General features: G+C 39.1%; 1 protein-coding gene across 2 annotated transcripts in view; it reads right to left on the bottom strand.

Annotated features, from left to right (window-relative positions):
• PLA2G4A (phospholipase A2 group IVA) overlaps positions 1 to 18,393 on the bottom strand; it is a 160,465-nt gene that overhangs the window by 52,704 nt on the left and 89,368 nt on the right. For both annotated transcript variants that reach the window (XM_039257200.1, XM_039257201.1), the window contains one exon: positions 6,363 to 6,499. In XM_039257200.1, the coding sequence (XP_039113131.1) occupies positions 6,363 to 6,499 (137 nt within the window). The remainder of the gene's footprint in view (positions 1 to 6,362; positions 6,500 to 18,393) is intronic.

Below are 18,393 nucleotides of genomic sequence, written 5' to 3'. Positions count from 1 at the left end.
TTTTGAGCCTCTACATGGTTGATTCTGGAACTATTCAGGATATGCTTCATTCTTTATGTGAACACTAAGAAGTTTTTTATTGGTCTTATTAACAAGAATAATTTCTACCTCCCTGGACTATTGGTTTGCCCTTAGCTTATTAAAATTTGTATTATGTAATTGTACATAGTTGGATTTTGCCTTGGATTTTAGAAAGTTTAAACTCAAGCCTGTGTCTCATGCTTTTCACAGCTATAGGTTATAGAATGAATTTTTAATTGAATTTCTAGTTATATATTTACTTACCCTTTTTCACTTCTACCTTTATCGTATGCAACCCAATTTTACTTTATAATAAGATACATTAAAACCTTTCCTTAATGAAGTGGGGTAAAAATAAAGAAAAGAACCAAACAATATCAGTAGAAATCAATTTAGCCTCAGCATGATTTTTTTCAAAAGATAGATAAAAAGGAAGTAATATGATCGTTCTGCTGTTGGAAGTTGTCTTTTCCAACTATTCAGTAGAAAAATGCAATTGTTCAAATCTAAAATACATTATTTAAGACTTTCCTTCTCCATCTCTACTTAGCTTGTCTTTAAATGAATCAACTTATGATTCGAGTAAGTACCTTTGCCCCATGAATTGCCCCCACCAAGATCTGAAGGCTCTTCCCTTCCCTTCCCCTCAGTGTTAGCCACTGGCTCTAGATCGAGAAAATCCTTCCTCTGGGGTTGGAGGATTGCTCAAAAGCTAGGACTTGTGCCACAGTCTGAGACAGATTTTTTTCAAATGGCCAGAAAGTATACAGATGTCAGCCTAATTCTCTCTTTCTGTTTCATGTAGAATGGTTGCAGTCCATTTCTTTTCTCTAAATGCTGAAGTAAACTCATTCACTTGGGGTAATTTTTCTCTTCCCCTTCCCCTCTCTCATTCTTTCCCTATCATGAAGCAAGTGGTTTGAGGATGCAGGCCCTAGTCAAAGACAGATAGACCTAGATACCTCCGCCATTGGCACCAGGTTAATGTTCTCTGCTTGTTCAGCATTTATGACCCCTATATTTTTTAGAATTCTTGAGTGTGAAATTGGACAGACTTTTCATGTCATTGTGGTGATATCCAAGACCTGAGTTTTAGCTTTGTTATGCTAAAGGTGGAGTGGTAGGCAATGGCCAGTTTTCTTTAAATAGCTGCCTTTGTTTCCTTGGTTGCACCAAGGCAGGATTCACTATTACTAGTTTCTGTGGACATGCTACCATCTACAGCATGCAAACACCACTCCAATTTGTGATGTTATAGTTAAGGCTGAATTTTCATCTCTTTGCTATTACATGGCTCCCAATTATATCAATCAAATTTCTGCAACTAAGTGACTTAGACACAGCAGGGCCTCTATACTTAATTAATGAACAAAAGGATCTTCAACTTATTTCTCTATAAATCTGAAGATATCTGCATCTAAATTTTCAACATATTTATATGTTGGGACACATCATTCTCTCCATACGAATGCATTTCAGGCTATGTGTGAAATTTTCATACATAAATCACATCAAAACTCCATAAGGGATTCTCAGTGCAGTCTCTTCCTCCTGATCACATGGCCAGTGTTTTAAAATATCAGTGACCTCCACTAACATGCAAAGCGAGAGGGAAAATGAAAAAGTTAAGAGAAAAGACGGAGGAGGGAGGGTGAATAATAGGGAGTATAAAATACATAAAAGGGTCAAAAAGGAGAAAAGAAAAGGAAAAAAGAAGAAAACTGATGGACAAAGAACGGTTTAAAGCATATAACCGGATTTCCCAGCTACAGTTAAGTAGCCGTGTGTGTGCAGTGCTGGTTGAAGAGCAGAGAGAAAGAGAGAGAAAGCAGGGCGGGATGAGGCACAATTGGAAATAGAATGAACAGGCAGAAGGGATAAGAAGCTTTTTTCAAAGAGGTAAAGGGTAGAATATGGTTGGATAGGTGAGAGAAGGGTGCTGGAATTATCCAGAGAAACTATACAGCCTAATTATTCCTCAAAGAGATGAAAACGTCAGTAGGTGTAGAATTTACATCTACAGAATGGACTCGTTGTGATTGTTTAAGCAAGCCGGCGACCAGAGTTAATCAGGTCAGTGTTCTGGGGAAAAAAGAGAGAAAAGAGAAAGAAGAAGAAAAAAGAAAAAAAAAGGGAGGAGGGCAGCTCTCAGGCAGGGACGGGCGTGGCGGGATCCAATGCCTCAGGCGGGAGCTCTGCCTCGGCGGTTGTGGGGAGGAGAGTGACGGCGCTCCAGTCCCTTCTTGAACCAAGCACTGCTCCTCGCTTTTTTGGGCGTGTAAACTCCCCGTACCGGGGGCGCAGCCGAAGTTGGTTGTACTCTTCAACTCAGGCCAGTTCCAATCTCCAAATCCCCGTCCGCGCGCCCCGCTGAAATTGCCTTAGACAGAGCTTCCCAGGCAACCCCCTTGGGGCAATTCCAGGCCCCCTGCCGAGCTCTGGGGGTGTAGTCAGAATTGCTGCTTCCTTCTCTGGAGGACACTTGTGGGGATGAGCACTGGGTGTTGTGTGGAAACTAATTTGAAAATAAACTATTTGTAAAAAATAAATAAATAAATAAATAGAAAAAAAAATATCAGTGACCTCCAAGGACTTGAAAAATCAGAATCCTTAGGGGTAAACATATAGAATTTCTGTGCTTAAAAAAGTGTCAAAAGCAAGTCTCAAAAGCAACTAAAATCTGGAATGACTTGAGAAGACCCTTGACATTTGTGAAGCAAATAGACTGAAACCCTAAAGAAATCTCTAGATTAATTTCCCCCTCAACATGCAATTACTTGGGGCGCCTGGGTGGCTCAGTCGGTTAAGCGTCCAACTTTGGCTCAGGTCATGATCTCATGGTTTGTGGGTTTAAACCCCGCATCAGGCTCTGCTGACAGCCAGCTCAGAGCCTGAAGCCTGCTTCAGATTCTGGGTCTCCCTCTCTCTCTGACCCTTCCCTGCTCACACTGTCTCTCTCTCTCAGAAATAAATAAAAAACATAAAAAAACTTTTTTAAAATGCAGTTACTTATGTACATCTTTATTTAGTCATTAAATGTGCGATGAGTTGGAGAGATCCATTAGGTGAACAAGACAAGCACAATCACCACCTCAAACAACATATTTTTCTCTAACTTACATCTTGATCTTTTAGTCTATCACCTCTTATGTGACAACATTTCCTAAAATTGTTTCATTGTTCAATGCTGCAGGAAGTCTTCAGACTATTGAACTGAAAGTTCTCATTCTTGAATTCCATTTGGGGGTCAGTTTAATGAATTGAGCCCCACCGCTATAGTTGTAGAGCTACTCTCATTTCTCTTTAGATGGTAACACCATTCAAGCATGGCAGTCAAGAGCCCGTAGCCCCTTATGATTCTGCAAATGAAGCTGTGCTGACTGGTTGGCTAATATTTACATATAATGAATAACACATATCATCCAAAAATAATTTCAGAAATAATTACCATAAAGGTACTAGCAGTTACAAGGGAAGCCTTTGTCCTACATAAAATTCTCTTTTGTGATCACAGAAAACTTTATGGGAGGTCCAGGGCTTCTCCAGATACTTCCGTATTACCTCATTTGTGCCAAGTAATAGTCATGTGTCAGCAGAATATAAAAACTTACATACACAAGAGTGTAATTTGTTTATCCAAGTCTTTCCGAATTCCTTCCTTTGAACTTTTTACCTTCTTGTCTATACTTTTCAAGAGAAAATTAACATGAATCATCCTGACCACCTTTTCTTCTGTCTCAGGAAGTATCTCTTCAATGAACAGCTTTCACTTGTGTTTTTTCTCTTGTCCTGTCCTGTCTCTGTCTGAATCTTTTTCTATCCATGAACCATCTATTTCTTTATCTTCCATCTATCCTTCTACACTATTTCCTTTACTTAAAAAAATTTTATAATACTATTTCTTTACTTTAAACTTCTACAAAAATATCCAAGTCCCTGAAATTCTGAAAACAAAACAAAACCAAAACCCTCCCCTGAGTTCCTATACTCCCCTTCTTGAAGTACAGCTCCTGAAAGGTTTACTTACCCACCTTTCTTCATCTTCTACTCACTTCTTACTTGCAATTTCAAGATCAAAAGTGGTTTTTATTTACTTAAGTGATTTTTGCTAAGACCACTAAAGATTTCCAAATCCAGTTCCAAGCTAAGCTTCTCGCAGATGTTCACTCTATTAAAAGACCCACTACTGCTTGAAGTACTCTCCACCCTTGACCTCAAGGTCATCTTGTACTTGATGCTCCTCTCTGACAGCTACTTTGCATTATCCATTAGGGATTTTCTTCCCTTTTTGGTCCATTAGCTTTTGGGATGTTCTAGAGCCCCATGAACTAAATTATTGGTAGTAATAACTGAAGTGGTAGAAGTTGGTGAAATTACCAAGGGAGAGGTGTGTAGATATAGCAGAACAAAAGGAGGTCTCCTCACATTAAGGAGAAAAGCAGTGAAAGTAGTAAAGACAGTATGGAGGACAGAGAATCAGAAAGGATGAAATAAAAACAAAAGCATAGTAGGAGGGATTTGAAAGAGGGACAGCTCATGTGTGAGATGTCCCAACTGCCAACTTCATCCTCCCTGGGTCCCCCAGAAAGTCAAGAAGAAAAAGAATTTCAAGACACTATTGTATTTGAAAATTAGGTTGTTTCAGGTGAAAATCAATTGTAAGGATTTTAAGAGGGAGTGACCTTTGAGGAAATAGAATAAACAAGAGAAGGCTAATCTTGAGAAATGTAGACAATGAAGGATGGAGCAGAAGTTTATGTATATATAAATGTGTGATCTGTAAATGTTTAAATGACTGGCCTGTAACATTTAAAATTCTCTTTATTACATTTTACAGTACTCGTTTTTAGAACCCTGACAGGAGAATATAAGATGTTGCCCCAAATCCGTAACCAAAGCAATGACTGCGGCTCTAATTAAGCCTAAACACACACTGTTATACGCTCAAATCAGCACCCAAATCATACCTACTCTGTCGTTATGAAAGTAAGATTCCTGCAATGGATTAGTCAGGGATGGACCAGAGGGATCTAACAAATATTGAACTCAGAAAAAGAAAGCCACTCGGAGAGTAATAACAAAATGCTTGAGTAGGCGAATTAATCTAAGGGTCCAAGTTTTTCCATCATATTACTCATTAAACAGGCAGGTGCCTGCTCTTTCCTTCAAGGGAAAGAATAATGATGGGCTACACCCTTTTTTCAAAAGAGATAAATCATTTTGAGGGTACATATAAAGAAGGTGGCAACCATAATTCTAAGTTTTGTTTCTTAGCTAAAGAATCTGATTCAAAATATTTAAGAACCTATAGACTCTTTATATGTGAATCTCTATGTAGAATATATCACTGTCCAAGAAAACGTTATGGTTTAGTTCAAAGAATCCTAGAACAGAGGCTCAAAAGCCTGACGTTACATGCTGGGTCAAATCACTTGGCTTCTGAATCAAATTTTCTTTAGTTGAAAAACGAAAAACTCAGATCCATCTCACAGGATGAGAAGGTTCAGAAATGTTAAAATGCTAGACATATATAATATAGTGTTATAATAGATGAACTTTACTATGGCTGAATGATTAAAAAGCCCTGTAAGTCAAAGTCAGACGTTTTGTAATAAGGTGACCCTCACAGTTGAGACATCTGGGGAAGAACTAACATTTGATTTTCAATGTACTTCTATGAGTTAGGCAAACGAAAGAGCACACAGTAGTCTTTGAATGTGTTTTATACGTGTTTGTGAAAAGGCAAATCTACAGGGCACAAATATCATACATGCAGATGTTTTATGTCTCTATCCAGATTTTGCTGAGCTTAAATACATTTAGAGGATTAATTTCACAATTATATGCAAATCAGTGAAACTTATTGCATTTCTGCATTCAAAAGTTGTTTTTCTTCCTCTATATACTAAGGTATCTTGCATTTCATTCTATTTGCCCTAGAGAAGAAAATGAATACCTAGTGAATCATGTAGACTTAGACATGATTGCTGAAAGATTACAAATCAGAAAATTATAGGAAGATTAAATTAATTACGGGTGGAGTATGTTATTCCACTTCTGTGATATTTATTTAGAATCTCAATTGATCTATTTTTAAATTTTACATTTAACTACATTTTAAGTTACAAACAGGCTTAAAGGGAGTAAATTCATGACGAGTTATCATTATGTATGAATTTGCCTTAAAAACGTTTTTAAGAAGCAAATTATTCTATCAAGCTGGAACACTTCAGAAATGTGAAGTTAACGTTTAATTTTCTACGTCCTCTTTTCTAAGGTTTGAGGTAGATAAATGTGAAACATCTAGCATGATATAACTAAGATTTAAAATGTATACTAACCATGTGGAGCCAGAAAGACCAGCAACATAAGTAGCACAATCTAAAATTCCTGATTCATATAGTGCCTTCATCACACCGGAGAATCCGACCATGGCTCGGAACCCTCCACCCGAACCCAGTATGGCCACCACAGGCACCTGGAATGATGAAGCAAAGAGATCATTTGTAAAGTCTTAAAACACATTCCTTCTTCATTTCAATTTTTATGTTATATGTTTCACAGTTAGTAATCAAGAATTGTAAGTTCCCTCGAACCTTAATAATAACTAATTTTTAAAAAATGTTTTATTTATTTCTAGGAGAGAGAGAGACACAGCGTGAGCAGGGGAGGGTCAGAGAGAGAGGGAGTCACAGACTGAAATAGGCTGTGCTGGCAGTCAGCACAGAGCCCGACGCGGGGCTCGAACCCATGAACCGCGAGATCATGACCTAAGCGAGAGTCGGATGCTTAACCGACTAAGCCACCCAGGCGCCCCAATAGTAACTACTTTTTTTAAAAAAGAAAATGTTTCATAAGAGACAACCAAGAATTAATGTATCTTGGAAAGCAGACAGTACTAAAATACCAACTAACCCTATTTAAAAATAACGACAACCACAACTCCCTATATTTGCTTAACCCTTTGCAGTTTTTGGCTTGCTTTAGGGTACATTTTTCTTTTTTATCCTCTCGAAAATCCTGTAAGGTGAACAAAAAAGTCTTTGCTCATTTTGTAGATGGAAGTTCTACAATGGTGATATTACTTGCATAAGACCTATTGGCTGGTAACCTCTAGTTAAGTAAGCACTGTGCCTTCTTGGCCCATAATTCTTACTACTCCTTTATGCTGACTCATTTCAAAATACATGACTCATTTCAAAAAAGCGATTAAAAAAGACCTTGACAAGACCTACAAAACTTATTTATTCTTTAATCTATTAAATAAATATCACTGAGTGGTATTTATTTATCTTTCTTTCTTTCTATCTATCTTTCAGGCATCACAGGTGGATCTGGGGAGTGTATTTTATTTAAGTGAGGCAGATACAAATAGGGACAGATGACATTTGTTGAGCTCTTACTAACTGATAGGAACTGTTCTCTGTATTTTACAGAAATGATCTCATTTGATTGCCACAAAATCCACATGAAGTGTCTCTTTTATAGGTGAGAAACCAAGGTACTTGGAAGCAAGACCACGAAAACTTGCCAATAAATAGCAGTCGGGAGTCAAACCCCAGGCTCCTATATTGGGGCTCATGCTCATAGCCTTACTAAAATAAAGTGCTACAGGTTGGTAGTTACATGAGGTTCAGAAGGTGTGGTGAGTTCCAATCAGAGAAACTGTAAAGGTACAGAGAGCTTCGTAACTGAAAAAGAAACCTGTGCTTAACTTTAAAGATGCACAGTTATTCAATAGGAAGGGTCTAGGGCAGGGAAGGAGGCTGTTCTGGAAATGGAAGCAGCATGAGTCATCCAAGAGTCTTCCCGGTACAGAAGCAAAGGCTGTCTGCAGTATGACTAAAACACAAGTGTTTGTTTGGAGAGCGAGAGATTGTCATTTTCTTTGTGGTCCCGAACCATTATTCCTTAAGAGAGCTGATGGGTTCTCTCTACCCTAGGGAATAGTTCTTAAAGTGTACACAGCTTTCAGGGTGCCCACAAGGTCAAAACTATTTTCATGATAGCTGTAAGATGTTATTTGCCTTTTTTTGTCCTCATTACTTCATGGGAGTATGATGGAGTTTTTCAAGAAATTATAGGATGCGTGCGATAGCAACAGATTGAATTCAAAAGCAGATATGAGAATCCAGCTGTGTTCCATTAAGTCAAACAACAAAGATAATTGTAAAAGTGGATCTCATTTTTTTGTTCTTGAAAAATCTGATTATTTTCATAAAATGTTATTTATATTAATATGACATTGACTTATTTAAAGTAAAAACATATTTTAATAAGTTGTCTCAGTTTCAGTTTTTAATGTGGTAAATATTCATAGATATATAATCCATATAAATAAAATCTCCTGGAAGTTTTTGATATTTAAGAGTATAACGGATTTCTGAGACCAAAATGGTTAATAACCAGTGTTTCAGAATATCAGGCACATAGTGAGTACAATCCAACATCTTCCAGGAAAATTCTGAGCCTGTTGAGGACAAGGCAGTGGGAGGACAAAGGAATAGGGGGCAGATGGAGGGAAATACTTGCTGGACACACAGAGGATGATGTGGACGCACTGAGATTGCCAGGGAGAGGAGGTGTCTTTTGTTTGACATTGTTTCCCAATAATAACAATGATCAAAGAAGAAGTTATAGACAGAAGACTGACCAGTTCACGGAGCAAAGATATTAGATCACGGAGCAATTCAAAGCTTTAGAGGAAACAAAGTGAAGAAAGAAACTCCCATGGGCGGCAGAGCAGAACCTGAGCTGTGTGGGGATGCTCCGGCTGGAGTTGCATCAAAATCTCCTACTGTTATCACGTTCTACTTTCTACGTTTGTGACAAAGTCTCATTTGCAGAATCAATGTCCAAATCACGGAGCACATGTGCAGAGATGAGCTCAAGTACTTTTGGCAATTCCGTCTTGCTTCTAACAGTCACGGTATTCTCTTATTCTGAGGTGTGAATGGAAAACAATTCCTCCTTTCTTCTACACCTAAAGTGACGCTTATGAGGACAGAAACAGAATCAAGGTACGTTTACAAGGAGAAGCTGGTGACCCATCCAATGTCAGGCACAGAAGAGGAAGGAGTCAGACCGCGAGGGTTTCTAGCTTTGCTCCCAGCAGATGATGCCGCCATTGCCCAGGGGATGGACCCCAGGGAAGGGGGCCGTCTGCAGGGGAAATACTGCCCTCCACCTCAGAAATGCACAATACACAACACGGATGCATTGTGTTTCGAGCACTTGGATTCTGATCCTTGGGTGTTCACTGACCAATGTAATAAATACATTTTTAACATGGAATTATTGTCTTCGAACTATAAGGACCAAAAGGACTATAGAACTCTTATGTATGGAAAGGGAAGTCTGTGGAGGTTAGGTCCTAGCGGGGACAGGACAGTGAAGAGCACGACACCTAGGACTAATTTCCTCATCCAAGACTTTGTCTAATACCAAGTGGTCCCAAACTGAAAGACCCTAGGCATCCTAATTAGATGCACGTTGGGGACCTCATTCATGAAAACACATTCCACCGGTTCAGTGCAATGGAGCAATTAAAATGGCTTTGAACCGGTGTATATTTAGATGCACAGAATGTTCTTAAACATAAATGTTTAAATCATCAATAAAATAAAATACATAGGCTCTTAAAAACTTGTAGGGAAGGGAAAGAAAGCTAAGACAGGAAACAGAAGTGGTTTATAAAGTGGGTGAATGGACGACAGTATGGTGTAGTCGTAAACAGGCCAGGTAAGAAGTTAGAAGGAGGAGGAATTTGAATTAGGCCTTGAGAGAAGAGTTGAGCTTATAGGCAATGTAATAATAAGAGTGAACATTTATTGTTGCCATATGCCAAGCACTGAGCCTAAGATCAGGCCAAGCCATCTCTCTCTCTGTCTCTCTTTCTTTCTCTCTCTCTCTCTCTCTCTCAAAAATAAATACATAAATAAATAAACATTTAAAAAATTTATTCAGACATAATTTAGGGGCATTTGAACATTTTGATTTGGTTGCTTATAATACTGTATTATTAAAAATAACATTAAACCTAATACAAATCAGATAGTTTAGAGAAAGAAAACTCTCACTAACAGAGTACACTGTTTAACGCAAAACATACAACCTGTATTGTTGTTCAGAGTTGGATTTAATAAGAAAAGTTGAGAAACTGAACATAAGGCTTCTCTAATCCCCAGCTGTCCTTCATAAGCCAGTAGTAGCCCAGCACAACTTATGGATGCCTATTTTACGTTGTTAGGAATTTTCTGGAAATAGCCACTTACTCTGCAATTCGTTGTTGTATAACCCATTGTTTTCATTATTGCTTTACAGTAAGTTCTTAAAGAGAGGTTTCACATAAGATTTTTAAGTCCGATATCTGAGCTGCTATCAGGTGAAAAAAATGTCAGATGTTTGCAACATAAAAATTGAATAATCACATTATGGAATGACCATGAAGATTATAATTACCATCCTCATTTATTACATAAGAATTAATCTGTTTTTATGTCTATCATTTAATTTTTATAACTCTGAGATCTATATCATTACCTACATTTTAAAGATAAAGTAATTGAAACACAAAGAAGTTCATTTTTCCATTAGCACACAGCTAAAGTAATGTCCTGTGGATTCAAAGCTGAATCTGTCAGACTCCAAAGCTTTTAATTCACTATGCTCCACTGTCTCTGAAAGCTTTCCTTACAACTAGCTTTGTGACTTGAGGCAAAGAAAATCCTCTTGGGACTCTGTTTAATTCCATGTAGAAATATTGGGTAGAATGAATAACCTTGAGGCTTTTTGCTACTAGTAACACTCTAGATTCTATAACTACTCCAGAATATGAAATATAAAACTATAAAAGCATAGGATAGCGTGTCTGGGTGGCCCAGCTGCTTAAGCGTCCAACTCTCGATTTTGGCTCAGGTCACAATCTTGAGGTTCGGGAGATCAAGCTTCTCATCAAACTCCACACTGACAGCACAGAGCCTGCTTGGAATTCTCATTCTACCTCTCTCTTTGTCCCTCCCCTACTCACACATAGACACACAGACACACACACACAGACACACACACGCACACACACACACACACTTCCCCTCCCTTTCTCTCTCAAAATAAATAAGCTTTAAAAACCTATAAAAGTATAAATTTTTATTAACTATAAAAAAGGGAGATTAGACTTGTCAAGAAAATACTGTGTGTCTGGCATGAGCATGGGTACTTTCATTCAATGCATTTGATTTAATATTTCCAGACCTCTAAAGGAGATCAGCATTATTGCCGTTTTGCAGATGAAGAGCAATTCAAACACCTTGTCCACATACAGACAGCCGTTAGGCCGCAGAAGCACGGTGTCAATGAAGGTGTCACTGACACCATAACTTATTCTTTCCTTTTACTCATTGTTCAGAAAGACAGAGTAATCTTTATTGAAAGAAGCCATTTGACTTTTGGCTAATTTATATTTCAGATTCATGTGTCACTTCAGATGATTATCAGCACAACTTTACCTAACAACTGAAGGTTAAATTTGGATGTTTTAATAGACTTGGTCATTCTGAAATAACTTTCAAAAACATAACTGGAGAGTTATAAGACGCAGCTGTTAGTCCTGGCTCAAAATCTAAAAGCATTAAAGGTTGTTGAGAGTTTGGGGGTTATATTTAGACCTTATAGCATCAGAATTTGTGCAGAAATGATATCAATGAATATTTCACATACTTCTCTCATATGATTGCAGGAAATGAATTTTCATTGACCAAAAATCATGTGGTTTTGATTACATTATTGTGATACAGGGGCATATGGATATTATTAATTTCCTCCCTTGCAAAAGAAAATTCTAAAATGCCTAAGGATTTTTTTTTTTTACATTCTCATAGACTTTTATGGTCTGAAAATTGTACAAAGACTTTTGCCTCCTTTAAAAAGTCTTGTATTAATCCGGGTTCTCCAGAGTCACAGAATCAACAAGATGTATCTACATATCTACCTCTCTAGAAAGAGATTTACTATATAGAATTGGCTCATGAAATCAGAATGAATGGCAAGTCCAAATCTGCAGTATGAGCCAGCAGACTCCAGAATCAGGAGAGTCAATAATACAGTTCTAGGGGTGCCTGGGTCACTCAGTTGGTTAAGCGTCCGACTTCAGTCAGGTCATGATCTCACAGTTCGTGGGTTTAAGGCCGGTGTCAGTTCTAGTCTGAAGTCTGGTAGGTAGAGACCCAGGAGAGCCAATGGTGCAGATGAAGAGAGAGGCAGTCTGCTGGAGAATTACCTCTTGCTCAGGGAGACTGATTTTATTTTATTCTGGCCTTCAAATGATTGGATGGGGCCCACACACATTAAGGATGGCAATTGATATATTCAAAATTCACTGATCTGAATATTAATCTCACCTAAAATCACCCTCCAAATTGACACATAGATTTAACCATCATAGCCCATTTCATGTTTTAAAGAGTTAAGAGAAAAGTATGTAACCACCTCTGTGCTGAAACTATCAAGTCTTAAAACAATGCTCAAAATTTATGAAAAACACACAGAGAAAATTTTTTCCTTGGTAAATTATTCACTTAACAAACACTTTTCACTTGTTATTGGGAAAAGGGTGTTTTTAATACATAACTCTAGTGATATTAGATAGAAATTCACTTTATTATAGAGTATTTAGTAAAATACCCCCTTGAAATATTTTACTTATAGTACTTTTTAATACGCCTAGACCAGTTCATTAAATGCATTTTTCAATTTCTAAGAGAGTTTATAATTTTATTGACTAGTATGAAAGAGGACTACAAATCAAAAAAGTTGAGAAGTATTAGAATTACTTATGCCAATTCCTCAATCGTATCAAAGACAGATAGTTATAATCATTTGGATAGTTATATGTTTGGGTTTCATTTTTGTTAGTAATATGACCGACAAATTATTTCTTTTTCTCTTTTCACTGATAAAATCAGGCAAATAAAAAGGGAAACAAAAGCAAAAATGAACTATTGGACCCTTGTTAAGATAAAAAGTTTCTGCACAGTGAGGGAAACAATCAACAAAACTAAAAGGCAGCTGATGGAATGGGAGAACATATTGGCAAATGAATCTGATAAAAGCTTAGTATCCAAAATCTATGAAGAACTTCACAAACTCAACACTCAAAAAACAAATAATCCAGTGATTAAATGAGGAAAAGACACGAACATCTACTTTTCCAAAGAAGACATCCAGACATTCATGGCTAACAGACGCATGAAAAGATGCTCAAAATCACTCATCATTGGGGAAATACAAATCAAAACCACAATGAGATATCACCTCACCCCTGCCAGAATGGCTAAAATTAACAGCTCAGGAAACAACAGATGTTGTTGAAGATGTGGAAAAAGGGGAACACCTCTGCACTCTCTGGAGAACAGTATGAAGGTTCCTCAAAAAGTTAAAAATAGAGCTACCATATGATCCAGCTATTGCACTAGTAGGGATTTATCTAAATGATACAAAAATGTGATTCGAAGGGGAACATGCACCTCAATGTTTATAGCAGCACTATCCACAATAGCCAAATTATGGAAAGAACCCAAATGTCCATTGACTGATGAATGGATAAAGAAGATGTGGTATATACATATGATGGAATATTACTCAGTGATCAAAAAGAATGAAATCTTACCATTTGCAACAATGTGGATGGAACTAGAGTGTATTATGCTAAGGCAAATAAGTCAGAGAAAGACAAATATATGATTTCATTCATATGTAGACTTTAAGAAACAAAACATAGGGGAAGGGGTGGAAAAGTAAGATAAAAACAGAGAAGGGAGGCAAACCATGAGAGACTCTTGAATACAGAAAACAAACTGAGGGTTGCTGGTAGCTTATTGGGGGGGGGGGCGATGGGCTAAATAGATGCTCATTAAGAAGGACACTTGTTGGGATGAGCACTGGGTATTATATATAAGCAATGAACCATTAAATTCTCCTCCTGAAACCATTATTACATTAAAATGTTACTAACTTGGATTTAAATTTTAAAAATCAGGCAAATAAAGAATGAAGATGTCACAAATTCCACATTATTGAAATTTAGTTCTGATTATTTATTTCTATGCCCTCTAATTTGCCCCGAATTATCTCTACATTCTTGCCAGTTTGAAGAAAAGTGTGGTAGAAAGTATAAAATCAGAACCCTCTCTTGATCTGCTTTTCCTGAAAGTCAATTTTTGCCCCCCTAAAGCACAGAGTCAAAGCACTTGAACACGCATTCTAGGAGGGAGCCAAGACCTGGTTTTACAACCCTGAACTGACCATATAAACTCCAAACCAGTTTATAAAAGGAGCCAGAGAAGCTGTATTGAAAATTAATGAGCATTGATGTTTTAAATATCAAAAGCAAGAGCAGACATGGCTACCCGGACTGTGTGAACGATAATCCCTGCAGGGGGCTTTGCCTCCCCCACACCCTGTGCCCAGTACCAGCCCTCCCAAGGTGCCATCCAGTCCGTTTCTGATCAGGAACTTAGGCAACACCTTTGTACACAAGGAGAAGCAAGTCACTGTCCTGATTTGCTTCATGAAACGTACAAAAAATAGTATATATGATCTCGTTTGAACATATTTACAATTTTTCCAAGCAGAGCCATAATTTCACATGTGAAATTTATTTTTTTTATGTTTTACTTATATCTAGGAGAGAGAGAGAGAGAGACAGCGTGAGCAGGGGAGGGTCAGAGAGAGAGGGAGTCACAGACTGAAACAGGCTCCAGGCTCTGAGCTGGCAGTCAGCACAGAGCCCGACGCGGGGCTCGAACCCATGAACCGCGAGATCATGACCTAAGCGAAAGTCGGACGCTTAACAGGCTAAGCCACCCAGGCGCCCCATTCACATGTATAATTTAAATAGTAAGTTTACATTACATTAAAATATATTATTGTCACGAGCATTTTGTTTTCATCAGGCCACTGCCCTTCAGCCCAGTAAACTTCCTTGTGTAACATCTGATTTATAAAGCAAATCACTGAAACATGCAGCAAATCCAGCACCTGTCCCCACGGGCCTCCCCCTTCCTTGCTCCTGACACATGTGTTCCATACGCCTCCCCCAGAGCATGTCTCCCCGCCAGCTCTGTAGTCTTCAGAAGTCACCTGCCTCATGGTGGACCACCCTACTGAGCACCGTCTGGGCCTCGTGGACATCCATGTCTAGACCAACTTCCAGCCCTCTTATTCCTTTGGCTGTTCACATGCCATCACTACCGCAGATGAGAAAACTCCAACTCCACCTCTCGAGTCCTGAAACTTGACCCTTGGAAGCTCCCACCTGCTCACTGCACCTTCCTGTCCTTCAGTCTTGGGAGTTCCCCACTGTCCGCGCTGCAATACTTGCGGTCTGACAGGGGAACAGAAATGGCGAGTACAAAGGGCTATGGTCACCAGGAAGGTAGGAAGCAAGAGGAAGAGTATTCTGGATGACAGAAGCCACAGAAACAAGGAATGAACCTTCTTCCTGACTCGTCAAGGTTGACTTCTATTACCTCCTTCAGAAACCATTTTGCTTTCCTTTCTCTATCACCAACCAAATGGACTCTTTTTTCTAGTCTTTCACTTCACTTATATGACAAACTTAAGTGCAGAAGAGCACTCACAGAATATATTACTCAAGGTCCGTTTTGATTTTCATCAAAAGGTATTTGTTGAAATTGAACGTATTTCATAATTCTGCCTTGAGAGGAAACACGTTCTCTTTTATTCTCTGAATGTAGGTTAGAGCAAAATTATTTTCTCTTTCTTTCTCACTATTACAGTTCCAGATCTAGTCTCCCAACCAGTGTTGCTTTGTTATGGCCAGTTACTAGGGAGTGTAAACTACTGAGCAGCATTTCCCTTCTCATAAGACTATAATCTGGGAACCTCATCTGACAAAAAACTATTTTCAGATCAAAAAATTTATAAGAATGGCCTCTGAACAATTCAACTATGCCAAAAATCCCCACATACAAAGTCTTGCAGGCCTTAGTCATAGGAAAGAGCTCAGGACTTTATTCATAAAGCAATCACACTTCTCAGAGATATGGTTCTAACAACAAGCTTGCTTATCAGATTTGAATTCCACAACAGCAAAGTTGAAAGAGAAAGGAGTGGTTTGGAGAAATTACCTCAAGGGAACACACAAAGCATGGAGAAATGGCAGCGGCTTGCAAAGGAGACAGACCTGAGAACACTCCAATCAGTTCAATCAGGACAAGGAATGACCTGTCATTTTAGAAAGACTTCTATCTACATGATTAAAATCAACAAAGTTTTAAAGCATTTTTTAAATGATTGAGAATACATTTTTTAAAAAGTCACTACCTAAGAGAATAAACTCTTGAGTCACTAGATGCCTCGAATATTTGACTAATTAATTATCCAGAGAGAAAAGCTCAGATTTTCTTACATTTGACAACTATCACCCTCGGGTATTATGTAGTAGAAGAGCCACACTCAAGTATAATAGCTACTATTTTCTGGAGCAACTACTACATGCTCTTATACATCGTGATGGATGCTTATAAGCACTAGGACTCATCCTGGTACCTAATGAGAGACACAGTCTCCATTTTACAAGGGAAACACAGAAGTGAAGGGCTGTGTCCAAGTTTATGCTGCTCTAATTTATTTGACATTTCCATTTGACACTGAAGTCCTAAACTGGATGCTGTCCACTGAACCCTGGGAATAAGACAAGCACAGTCTCTGCATCGGGAATTAAGTAGGACTGTTCTTTCTTTGCCAGGCCACCGTGGCAGCCTGCTCCTGCGCACCTTGAGGAGGACAATCAGCCAGAACTGAATAGAAAGTGAAGTCTTGTCAGAGAGCAAGGGAGTCGGGAACTTAAGATACCCTTCCCCACAAGGAGTAACATAAAAATAGGAAAGGAGCGCCGGGGTGGCTCAGTCAGCTCGGGTCATGGTTTACGGCTCCTGAGATCGCGCCCCACACCGGCCAGCTGCTGTCAGTGCAGAGCCTGCTTGGGATCCTTAGTCTCCCTGCTCTCTGCCCTCCCCCGCTCTCGCCTGGGTGCGCACGCTCTCTCTCTCAAAAATGAATAAAATTTTTTTTTAAAAATTGGAAAATGTTACTTGTGTTGTGGGAATGGGTGGGTCTGAATATATCTAATCTAATTCTTTTGCACAAGAGAAAAAACTCTCGACTGAACCAAAACAACAATGAGAAAAGTTTTAATTCCAGGAATGACTTCCAAAAACGTGGATTTGATATTTTTGAAGAAAATTCCACAGAAAAACAATTACTTCATTCTCCATCCGGTACAGAAAAGCCAATTAGTATGAATATTAGGCCAAGTTTCATTTTCCCAGGAACACTCCTTTTTCCACAAAAGGAAGGGTGCCTACGGAATTACAGTAGTGACTTTCTCTTTAAAAATGAAACCTAAGAACACAGGCCAACTAGATATCTGCACCAACATACATTTCTGGGTTTATTTTAATTTTTTTGAGAGAGACAGAGAGAGAGAGAGTGCACGAGTGGAGGAGGGGCAGAGAGAGGCGGGGCAGAGGATATGAGGCCGGCTCGGTGCTGACAGCAGAGAGCCCAATGTGGGGCTTGAATTCCTGAACCATGAAATCACGACATGAGCCGAAGTCGAATGCTCAACCGACTGACCCAGGCATCTTGTCCCCCAACGTGCATTTCTAACTGAACAGTTCAAACTGGGATCTTATCCTCCAGACCTTCTCCTCCACCTGTGTCTCCTGCCTCACAACCTGATATACCATGTTCTTCGCTTCAGAGTCTCAGATCCCTTCCTCTAGCTAATGCACCCCCCGGAGGCGGTGCCAAGCTTTCTCTTGAACCTGGGTCCTCACTCCCACCACACAGGACTTACTGAGGATCTACCGTGTGCTGGGAGCCTTTGCCGGTGCTGGGAATATGAAGGGGAAATAACACAGCCGCTGTTATGAAATTTATTTTCCACTGGAGAGAACAGACATTAAATGAATATCCGTACGCGTATTTTTTAACTGCAAGCGTCATAAATGCTAAAAAGATAATGTGCATATATTTGTGCCATAGAGAATATAACCGAGACCTAACAGATGTGGGGGGAAGAAGGGAGGTGCTGATGAGGGCAACAGCCTCAGAAGAAGCCAAGTACATGGCTCTTAAAGTTGGGAGGGTCCTAGTTACCTCAAAAGGGGGTGGGGCGGGGACAGGGGGGCACAGAGAAGCACGCAGAGACAAGAAACACTGTGTGGAAAAGAACCAGCTAAGGAAGGTTGTGAGGGGACGTGCGACCAAGAGGTACCTAGTGAAGGAGTGTGGTGAACTGGGGGTGAATTGGCAAAAACGGAAGCTAGAAAGAGGCCAAGAAGCCAATCC

The sequence above is a fragment of the Hyaena hyaena genome, unplaced genomic scaffold, assembly GCF_003009895.1.
Source record: "Hyaena hyaena isolate Hyena2069 unplaced genomic scaffold, ASM300989v1 scaffold_606, whole genome shotgun sequence".
NCBI lineage: Eukaryota > Metazoa > Chordata > Mammalia > Carnivora > Hyaenidae > Hyaena > Hyaena hyaena.
This window is presented reverse-complemented; position numbering and strand designations above follow the sequence as displayed.